The 11,660-nt window shown below is 35.0% G+C and overlaps 1 protein-coding gene across 1 annotated transcript; it reads left to right on the top strand.

The window, feature by feature from the left end:
• Positions 1 to 10,148: 10,148 nt before the first annotated feature.
• Positions 10,149 to 10,941, top strand: LOC126697506 (uncharacterized). The gene is made up of 2 exons (XM_050394520.1): positions 10,149 to 10,226; positions 10,606 to 10,941. Exons 1-2 carry the CDS (start codon positions 10,149 to 10,151, stop codon positions 10,939 to 10,941), a joined length of 414 nt encoding a protein of 137 aa, XP_050250477.1.
• The last annotated feature ends 719 nt before the right edge of the window (positions 10,942 to 11,660 follow it).

Below are 11,660 nucleotides of genomic sequence, written 5' to 3'. Positions count from 1 at the left end.
AGGCCAAAAGCAGTGACACTGATGAGTCTTCAAACGATGAAGATTCTAAGATGAAATCCTATATCGCTCGGCAATTCAAAAATTTTATGAAGAATGTCAATGCTAAAGGATTTGACAAAGACAGCAAGCAGTCCAACTCGTCTCAGTTCAAGAACTAGGACAAAGGAAAGAAGGATGCTAAGGATGGCGGTCAGTACACTGTTCCTTCAAGACCAAAATGCTTTGGATGTCAAGACTTCGAACACATGAAACAAGAGTGCTCTACATATCTCAAGACCATTGGGAAGAGTAAGGCACTTGTTGCTACATTGAGCAACACCGAGCTTGAAGATGATTCTAACAATAAGGATGATGGAATCTTAAATGCCTTCACTACCACTGTAAATCCTACTGAAGGGATTGTTGAAGATGTGGATGAAGAATAGGACTTAGTAGAGTCTAAATTTGAGAAGATGGATGAACAAGATGACATCTACACAGCCTATGTAAGTTATATAAGGTCTTGAAAAAGCATGAGAAGTTGTATAGGCGACCAAAAAGCTCAATGATGTGGAGCTTGAACGGGAAGAAATCTTCACAAAGTTTGATGAAGCAAATTAGACTATTGGAGTACTGAGATTTGAGAATAATTTCTTAGCTGAAAAGATCAAGAAACTTGAGGCAGAACTGTTCCAAGTTAGAACTCAGTTGGAAAGGACTTTAAGTGCAAAGCTTAATGAGATGCTCAATTTTTAGAAATTTGCTTCCAATTGAACTGGTTTAAGGTATGATTTCTCTTCTCCTAGTATTGCTTTTGCTAGTACTACTATTTTTGTTCCTTCTAGTAATAATGTTGAATCTAAAAACAATGTTGTGCAAAATGTGTTAGCTAGTGAGAACATAGACAAGGGTAAATCTATCTTAGGAGCACCCCTTAAGCAGGATAAGAAAGAGATCAAAAACCCTAGGGCTAAGAAGGGAAACACTCAAAAGCCTAAACAGAAGAAACAACATCTCTGTCATCATTGTGGAGCAGCTGGACATACTTGACCAAATTACTACAAGTGGTTAACCAATCAACAGAGCAACAGTATGATCTCATAGGGAAACCAAAATCAGTTTCCATCCTTCTTTGCTCCTCTTGGAGATCTTCTCAAAGCCCTCATGTTCCTTTCAAACTTAAACAGTTTCAATTCTTCCCCCTCACCGCCGGATCAAGGGTTTGCTAAATAAAAAGGTTCTTCCAAGGTGTGGAAGGAAAATGGCTCCAAGTGATTCAGTCACTTTTTCTCTCTCTCCCCTTCTTGTTTTTGTTTTTGTTTTTGTTTTTGCATTACTTGTGTGTTTTATTTTCATGTTTTAAGTCAGTTTAGTTTTATGCTTTATTTAACATGTTTTTGTTTGTTTATTTTTTAGTTTTGCTTTATTTTTTTCTTCATAAAAAATCAAAAAAAAAAAAAAAATACAAAAACAGTATGTGTTTGTGTACATTGGTATTTGTGTACCTCGGATGGCCATTGAAACAAAGTTTTCTAAACTTTGTATCTTTTGTACTTAGATGAGCATCTCTATACACAACTAAGCAAATGAGCTTTATGACTCGTGTTTGTGATGAGTAAGATTAAGTAATATCTTGTATTTAACACTCGTATCACTCTTTTTAATGGGAAAGACTAGAAAATCCTAAGAGAAATGTATAAATAACCATTTCACCACTGTTGCCCGCTAATCATGAAATGACATTTGTATGTTTCGGAATAGCAAAAGTGGAATATCAAATGCTTAACATCATTGGGTATTTCTTTTCTATCTCTTATATGCCCATGCATTGTTTGCTCAAAAGAAAAATATGCAAAGAAAAATAAAAAGCAAAAAGAATCAAAATGCTTTATATATGATTGCAAGCATGTCTTCTAGGAGATGTGAAAGTTATAAGATGTACCTCGAAGGTAATAGTCCCTATCAAACAGTTATGACTGTGTGTGAGTTAAAGTGATTTTCTTATATCTCAAATCGTTATAACATGTAGACACTTATGCAATCTTGCGATATTTTTCACACGCAACACGCAATAGTCTTTGCTACTTTTGATACACGTACAGGTACAATGTGATTTGGCTATCACAAGGAATACATGTGTTAATGTATGCTCACTAAATTGTCTTAACTTGTTTTTGAAATATAAAATTGGTTAGACTTGTTTAGTGTGTGTGTGTGTTTTGGATCTATGTGCTAGACATTTTTCTTGTTAAGAGATAATTTTGAGAGCTTAAAATTTTGTTCGAATCTTTGATTATATAGCATGCTTGATTGCATTCATGTCTGTGTTTTTCTCTTCTTGAAAAACTGTTTTTAAGCAATCTCGACAGCTTCTGGACACCTCTCGACAGCTAGGCTATCTATCGAGCCCTTTCAGCTTCTTTTTATCGCATTCTTGATAGCTTTTCGACAACAACTTGATCCATTAAGAAAGTTTTTGGATACTCGATAGATTCTCAATAGCTTCTTGATCCATCAAGCCCCTTTTACTGTGGACACCTCTTGACAAATCCTCGACAGCTCTTCGACAGCTATTTCACGCATTTTAAATCTTGACACCTCTCGATTTGTCGAGCTTTATGATTTTCTATATATACGTTTCAGCGCGATTTTCTCTCATTCCTCCCCGATCTCTCTTGACAGATCTTGTCTCTTCACCTCCCAAAACCTTTCTCTCTCACTCTAAACTTCATTCCTAAGTGATTTTCAGCCTAGATCATGTTCTTCTTCATTGGTAAGGGTCCTTAATCCTTCATTCTTCATGTATTTCACGCATTAGACCTAGGTTTTTGAATCTTTTTTTGGGTTTTTCAAAATTGATGAAGTTTTGGTGAAATTTTTGGGATGGGTTTTGTGTAAATGATCATAAATGTTCATACATTGCATCACATTTGCATTTTAACTATATGTTCATGCATTTTAGATATGTGATTAATATGTTAAATTGTTGTGTGTTACGTACCTTCATTTATCTTTATATTGATATTGATATTGATATTGTTGGTGTTTTTCTGTTTGTTTCTTTCTCTCCCTCTTTCTTTCGTTGGTTGTGCTATGGCACCTAAACGAAAATCCACCCCGTCCTAGAACCCTCTTTGTTCTGGGGCATCCACTTCTTTTGACTCCACTCCTTTACACGTACGGTTTCGTGATGATAAAGCCCGTAAGGACTTTTCAGAGAACTTTTCTCGACGAGGCATTCATTTGGAATGCCAAGTCATTCTCTCGAATTTTTCCAATACTGACCTTCCCACTGTCATCTACAGTCGAGGTTGGGAGTTACTATGTGGCATCCCGGTCACTTGTTCCTCCATGATTATACAGGAGTTTTACTTCAATATGCACAGATTTGATACTTCTGTACCTCATTTTTTCACTCACGTTCGAGGTACGCGCATTGTAGTTACTCCAGATATTGTATCCGAGATATTACATGTTCCTATGATAGCGTATCCTGACTATCATGGCTATAATCATCTGAGGACTGTGTCCAAAGACGAACTCTCGTCTCTATTTTGTGAGACACCCTCATCTTAGGGTGACTGTCAAAACACCCCTTACTCGGCCTTTGTAAAAGGTCCGAGATTCCTTAAAATGGTGATGACATTCATTCTTCATCCTTTGTCTCACTATAACTCCATCACAGAGCCTCGTGCTCAATTTTTGTTATCCCTCTTAGAGGATATTTCTATTGACTTCTCTTCTTATTTTATTCTATCCTTTATAGATGTCTATAGGGATACGACAACTCATGATAAGCTCATTTTTTTTTTCTTTTGCTATCACGAGGCTTCTTCGCCATTTTTTTGTCTCATTTACCTAGTCTCCTCGTTTTACGATTGTGAGTGTCATAGACATTGCTACCGTTAGACGGAGCAAGGCACAACTTAGACCAAGGCGGCCTCGGACCAAGACGGGGACTCTCTAGCTTCTTCCGCTCCATCCACCTTCACTCCTTCATCTTCTGCGGGTGGAGTGACTTTAGAGGCCATTATAGCACAGCTTGTGCGCATGGATGCTCGCCTTGACACACTCAGTGATAAGTTATGTCAGGTGATGACCCGTGTTGGTCGTATTGTATGACAATAGGCTGCCATGGGTGGTTTCACTGCTTATACCTCTCCATCTCCATCGGCTTCAAAGGATTAGAGTGATGATGGATTTGGCAGTGATGATGTTGATGAGGACGAGGATGTTAGCTTGCCTAGTGATGATAAGATGTCTATTTGATGTACTTACCCTTTATCACTTGTGACAAAAAGGGGGAGTAGTTTTGATATGAGAGTAGTCATATAGATAAGGGGAGAGTTAGCATAGGAGGATTTTGTGAGAGGGGGAGTGTTTATACTATGAGAGATGTAGTAAGATTTTTATGTATTATCTTTTCTTTCTTTTACATTTACCTCATGTATATTGGTCTTTGACCATTGGACATACATTGTACTTATATTTGAATTTATACCTGTTGATGTAAGTTATTCACCTATCTTTACATGTGTTATTTCTTTTCTCTATTTATGCACATGAGTCTTATATATTTTATGCAATCATTTATTTCTGTTTCACACTAAGATGCCGTGATGAGTTTTGTTTAAAGTGTTTCAGAAATACAAGTTGTCAAAGTCTTCTTGCCATAAACTCTCATCTTGCAAAGTTTTTCAAGAGTTTGTGTTAGGATAGATTTTATTGTATTCAACAAGTGAGTATGAGTTGAATGATTTATGACTTCTCTCATATGTTCATTTGTTTGTTGTGGTTTTGTCACGGATTGCCAAAGAGGGAGATTGTTAGGATATATGTGAATCATGTTAGGAACATATGTCAATATAGAATTGGCTAGTCCTTTGACGAAACACACTTTACTTGTAATTGCGTAGATCTAGAATGTGTTTAATGCTTCAAGGAACAAGGTTTCAAGATTAAGTGTTAAAACCATGCAAGTCTATCCAAAAAACAAATGAAAAAGAGTTGGATTTTAAAGCTCGACAGCTAGTATCTATCGAGGTTTAAAAAGCTGCTGAAGCCCGATGCTTGACAAATATCTTGACAGATAAGCTATCTATCAAGGTTTATGAAATTTAGTTTTTTAGAACTGATTTCAATCTAATCTGTGAATACATGTTTGGGCTTTCTTTTCTCACAATACTAAACATATATAAGGATTCTTTTAAGGGCTGTCAAAGGGCGCGCAAGTGTGAAACAAAGTTGTGTTCATGCAAATTGTAACCGAAGACAAAATTTTCCCTAGTTCATCTTTCTCTTGAAGATGCTGTTGTATTTGTACACCGTAGGGTTCTGTAACCAAGAAGCTTTGTGATCTTCATCATGTGATTAATGGAAGAACTTTGCAACCAACATCTTTCTTAAATTGGTGAGTAAGACGCGTACTGTGATCCGCACATCGAATTGGTTAGTCTGTGAGAGACCGCGCCCCCGGCCCGTTTTTGTAGATGTTGGGCCAAACCCATGTGAATGGGTGGAGTCGTGTTATTGCCTCTCAAAATGGAGGTTCGACTAGTTATATTTTTCCCTTTAGATTAAGGGTTTTACAATGAAATCGTCACTTATTTAATTATTGGAAAAATAAGAAAATCATAATTGAAAAATTCTTCATTTTATTAATTTGAAATTGAATTTACATTGATCATAAGAAAATTACATGACTTTGGTCCTAGATACAATCTAAGATAAAGTACATGACTTTGTTTCCTAATTACAATCTAAAAATCGAAAATTACATGGATAAGCATTTGATCTACTAACCCTTGATCTAAGCTCGGAGGCTATGTTACAAGATGGGAAGGTGTTAGGTACCCACCTTGCCCGGTGAAACCGGTCTTCTAGACTATAATGACCAACATTCATATCACATCATCCAATATGTTATCAATCAATTTGCATGTTGAATTTAATGCGTGTGCATGTGATAAACTCTAATTCAATTTATTAAGTATTGCATTTGGATTGAAAAATAAATTCTAGTGAATGTGTGTAGATGGTGATAACCTAGATTCAAGGATTTGAAAGAATTATTAAACAAACATGTTTTTCATATTTTTGATGTGGATTTAAGATTAAATCTAGTGATATGCATGAACATGTGAAGAACACATAAGAACAATTAAGAACATTCAAACATATTCAAAGGAATTATCATGCTTTAATCTTAAATTCTCATCATGACAATATAAACAAACAGTTAGGGAAAGAGATTATATCTTCATGCAAGATCCATATGGTGGAGGAGGGGACTCTTGATGGAGGTTCTAAAGGTGGAGGAAAAGAAGATCTAGGAGAGGGAGAGTGAGTCTCACTCAATACCTTGAGTCTCAAGAAGACCAAGATATGACAAGACAACTCAATTTCACTAGAACTTAAGAGAAGAGAAGAGAAAGGGGTTTTTTGTGTTTTGGAATGAAAGAGAGGGAGAGTTTATATAGTAGTGGTAGAGGAAATATGAATGGAAGGTCATTTAATGAGGGTTGACAAAGAATCATAAACCTAGACCTTATTTTAGCCTTTGGGGAAATCTGGTACATTAAATGTGGAGATTGATGAGAGTGAAAAGCAAGCAAAGTTCGGTTTTCCCGTAACTGCTATAACAGCCTGTAGAGCCAATTTTGAAAAATCATATCTGCCTCAATTCTGATCGGAATTGTCTCATTCTTGTGCTCAAATTGAAGCCCCGGATGTTTAGTTTCTGGGAAAATTAATCTCATTCACAGATTCAAAATATTCTGAGAGATATCAATGAAATGGTGAGCAGAGGTCATTTGTTAGAAAATGGTTTCAGCACAATTAACATTAATAGGTTCCAAATTAGCTCCTAATTAACATTAAATGGCTCCAATCACTCCCATTTTAGATTTAATTGGTTTCAAATTTACTCTAATTAAAAGATAATTGTACAAATTACTCATTGAATAATTAATGTTTAACTATCTAGTTAATTAGGTGTGTGCAACCCTACCATAAAATGTAGTCCTAACCAATCAAATTATGACACATCATCGATCTCAAATTGATTATACTTATAACCAATTGAAATCAATTGTTCATAATCACATATAGTCGGACTCAATTTATGATAGTGCATCTCAGCCATTAAAACTTGATTTGATGATAACTTTCAATCTGATGGTCTGATTAGGGCTCATGACCAGTTGATTTAATCGTTACAACATCAAGATCATTTTGGTAAAATGAGATTAAGAATCTAATGACCAAAATCAAGATGCATATTTCCAATGTGAAATTACCCTTTTACCCTCCATGTGAGGTTAAATACGGGTTGCAAAATAGGGTGTCAACATAGTCACATATTGAGAGCAGTGCATTACAAGGAGAGATTATCACTACAAAACAAGTCCAATTGGGTATTGGAGTAAGGGTTCAACTGTAGGTTGGTATAAGATACTAAGATTCCTTTACTTGTAACCGCTTGTTGTGATAATAGTGAATTCTCGGGAATGGTGACCTTAAAATCACCTAGTGGAGTTTTTGCCGTGTAGGTTTTCCCCATTCATAAACAAATCACCGTGTCAATTTATTTTCTGCTACATTTTAACTTAGTTGGTGATTTGTTTGTGCTACCGCATGTATTGCATGCTAATTGAATTAATTAATTAACTTGGTTAATTAATTTGTTAATTCATCACAAGGGGTCAATACATTCTTGGCCTATTAGAATATATATAGTTTTTGATATTATTTGAAAAATTGTATACATTAAATGTACAGAACTTTGAACATTCTTTAAAAAAATGTGTATATTGAATATACAGAATTGTATATATTGAAAATTTATGTACATTGAATATACAAAATTGTTTTGATTCTTTAAAAGTTTGGATTTTGAATGTACAAACCGTACACTCTTAGTAAATAATAAAAAGAAGTACACATATAAAAAAATTGTATACATTGAATATACAAAATTGTGTACATTCCTTGAAAAAGTATGTACATTTTTTGAAAGTTTGGACATCAAACATACATAATTGTATACATTCTTTGAAAGTTTGAATAGTGGATGTACAAATCTTACTCTCTCAGTAATTTGTGAAGCAAAATGTCCACACATCATAAAATTTTGTACACTGAATATATATAATTGCGTATATTATTAGAAAAATTATGTACATTGAATATACAAAATTGTGTATATTTAGAGTAAAATTTAACTATTAGTTTTGAAAATATGTAACCATGTTAATTTTGTTAGTAGAAGTTGTAACCAATGACTACAATCAAATTTGTAATCATACCTTATCTTAAACACAAAATTTAAGACATTAAACTCCCTTCTTAGCATGCTGTGATGAGGCTAATTATTGTTATTTTATTTTCTTTTTACTATCAATTGTGATTATATTATATATTAAAATATATTTTTATATATTTTTATTAAATCTTGAATTGTACTTACATAATGCATTTTTAGATCGAGACATAAGGTTGATATATGTTTGACTGTATGAATTTACAATTGCAATTTCGCTTTTTAAAATAAATAAATAAATAAAATAGCTAATACGGAAGGAGGGTTTAAATTTAGATTCTTCTCATGGAAAGAACCAAATAATATGTTCTAAGGCTCTTGACAATTATAGCTTGACATATATACATTTTGATAGTTGTAATTTGACATATTGGTTGTTGTTTGATTAAAAAAAGTAAGTCCTTATAATTAGTCTTAACTCTTCTTTTATTATTATTGTTGTTGGTGAGATAGTATTAACTCTTAAACTTTTTTTTTGAGAATCTCTTAACTCTTAAACTTTAACAAAATAATAAGTACAGACATATATAACTTTGATAATGAAACTTGATACAATTTTTACTGTAATAATTTCCTATAAATATCATGATATGTCTTTCTTGGGCAATTCTTAGACAGTCCTAGAGTAGTTTCAGGACTACCTAAGTTTTTTTCCTTTTTCATATATACGAAGAACAAGTCTTGGTGTGTCTATTGAAATTCTTTTACGAATTTTGCTGTTGTCTGCCCTATGCCCCTTTGTAGAATTTGTTTTAATCTCCCATTAATAAAAAAGAGTACGAGAAAATCTAGAAAATTTTTTTTTTTTGGGCCATAAATCTAGTGTAGTAGACTGTAAAAAGAAAAATAGTGGTAAGCAATCATTAACGGTCTGTTTGATGGAGTGAATTTTGTGGCAAAAAAATTGTGGTCCTAAGACAACTCAAAAGGTATTCTTTGCTTTCACTAAACATAGAAATTAAAAATTATCAACTATTTAGCATCCGTTTAGGATGAGCTAAAAAATTCAGCTTACCTGCACTTTTAGCTTATTTTTGCTACTATTCATGGGTCCTACTGCATTTTTTAATACTATTCATGAGTTTTACTGTACTATTTAGCTTATTTTTTAACCTATTTTCTACACTTTCAGCAAAAAAAATTTCAACTTCAGCTAAATAAGATGTTCCCAAACAAACACTTAGCATACGCCATTAGCTTTTGTTGTACCTATGTCTGTTCCTTGATTATAATTACCAAAAACAAAGGGTTTGCCCTTGATATGATAATTACTAATTAGTGCGTTTACAAGCTACACCTGAGCCTCAGAGATGATATGGCACCATCCTGTATGTACTTTAGGGCTGCTAATAGTAATGGTACTCCACCTCTTTATATTACACATTTCTATCCTAAACTTTTGTTTCATTTTTCAATGTCCCTCTAAACTACCAATTTGCTTGATTGACACCCCACTTTGAAAGAATTGTTCAATGTATCCCTACTATCTAAATCAAGTGTTAAATTTTCCTCAAAAAAATTGGGTAATTACACTTTACCACCTTAAACTATACTCTAGATTTTAGCATCAGTCTATCTAACATTTTCTGTCTACTCTACACATAAGAACTTACTTTTTCTATTTTACACAACTGTTTTACAAAATACCCACATCAAACCATCTATTATACACACTATTTTATTTAAATAATATTTTTTATTCTTTTTTATTATTATTTTATTAATATTATCTCCATTAAAATATCTCTCTCATCTCAATAGTCTCCCCCTCTCTCTTTCTTTCACGTCTCTCCATCTCCTTCCTCAAATCTCTACCTTTCTCATATCCCAAACCCACACACTCTCACACATGGAGGCAAGGAGATCTAATGAAAATGACAGCAAAGATAACAGCAATGGATCTATCATTGATGACAATAGCTTTGAGGTATATCGATGGCAACTCTGCTGATCTCATTAGGTATTTCTTATGGGTTTTCGTTGGGTTTTTGTAATGGATTTGGTTTTGATTTGTATTTGGTTTGGATTAATTTTGAGTTGGAAAGTTAAAGCAATTTCTATATCTACCCAATAGGCAAGGGGACCAGGCAGGATCAGCATCTTAAAGAGATACTTCTTCAAGGCCACCTTTAGGCACAATTAATGTTATCATCACTACTCTAGGAAGGATCGGTTCTCATCCCTCTAGGGTGATATCTGTGGCTTGGCCTCCTGCCGAGGACTCCGACCTTGAGTCTAAGAGAGGTAGGATGGAGGTCCGACCAGTTTTGAGTTTTTCTAATGACGATAAAGTTGGAACCTTGCAGCCACATGATGATGCCCTAGTGGTCACCCTCAGGATAGGAGGGTATGATGTGAAGAGGGTGTTAGTAGATCAGGGCAGTGGTGCAAAAATCATGTACCTCGATTTGTATGAAGGACTAAGATTGAAACTTGGAGATCTAGCATGTTATGATTCACCCTTGTTGGGCTTCAATGGGAAATTTGTTATTCCAAGGAGCCAAATTAGACTACCCTTGGAAGCAGGTTCAGAAGTGGTGGAGGTGGATTTCATTGTGGTGGATGCTTATTCTCTCTATACTGCCATTGTAGCAAGACCCTGGCTTCATGCCCTAGGGCCCATTTCCTCCACCCTACACTAAAAGGTGAAATATCCATTAGGGGATAGGGTCGAGGAGCTAGTTGGGAGCCAATCTATAGGTAGGTAATGCTTGGTAGCTGCAATTAGACATCAGGCTAGAGGTGAGTCCTTGGCGCATGTCAGACAGGACTTATAGCAATCAACGATGCCAATGCTACCCATAGGTATGGTGATGGAAGGGGCAGAGTGTGAGGGATTAGAAAGAGTTATTGTTGCCAATGATGAGGAGAAATTTTTCCAGGTTGAAGTCTAGCTGCCTCCTCGGGAGAAGGAAGAGTTGATAGTCTTTCTTAGGAAAAATATTGATATATTTGCATGGGATGCTTATGAAGCTCCTGGGGTGGACACAAGTTTCATTTGCCATCATTTGAATGTTAATCCATCTGTCATCCCCAAAGAGTAATCACCTAAACGCTCATCTAAGGACCATTCTGATGCCGTCAAGGAGGAGGTGATCAGGCTTAAACGGGTTGGGGCTATTAAAGAGGTATTTTACCCTGAGTGATTGGCCAATACTGTGGTGGTGAAAAAGAAGAGTGGAAAGTGGCGAGTATGTGTGGACTTCACAGATTTGAACAAAGCCTACCCAAAAGACCCCTTTCTCATGCCTCTGATAGATCAGTTAGTGGATGCAACTATAGGCCATAATCGGATGAGCTTTTTGAATGCCTTTCAAGGGTACCATTAAATAACATTGGCTTTGGGTGATCAGGAAAAGAT

This window comes from Quercus robur, chromosome 2 (assembly GCF_932294415.1).
Source record: "Quercus robur chromosome 2, dhQueRobu3.1, whole genome shotgun sequence".
Classification (NCBI taxonomy): Eukaryota; Viridiplantae; Streptophyta; class Magnoliopsida; order Fagales; family Fagaceae; genus Quercus; species Quercus robur.
This window is presented reverse-complemented; position numbering and strand designations above follow the sequence as displayed.

Coding starts and splice junctions, on each gene's coding strand:
- LOC126697506 (XM_050394520.1), top strand. CDS start 10,149: ATGGAGGCAAGGAGATCTAATGAAAATGACAGCAAAGATAACAGCAAT. Junction 10,227..10,605: donor TTGATGACAATAGCTTTGAG/GTATATCGATGG, acceptor GGAACCTTGCAG/CCACATGATGATGCCCTAGT.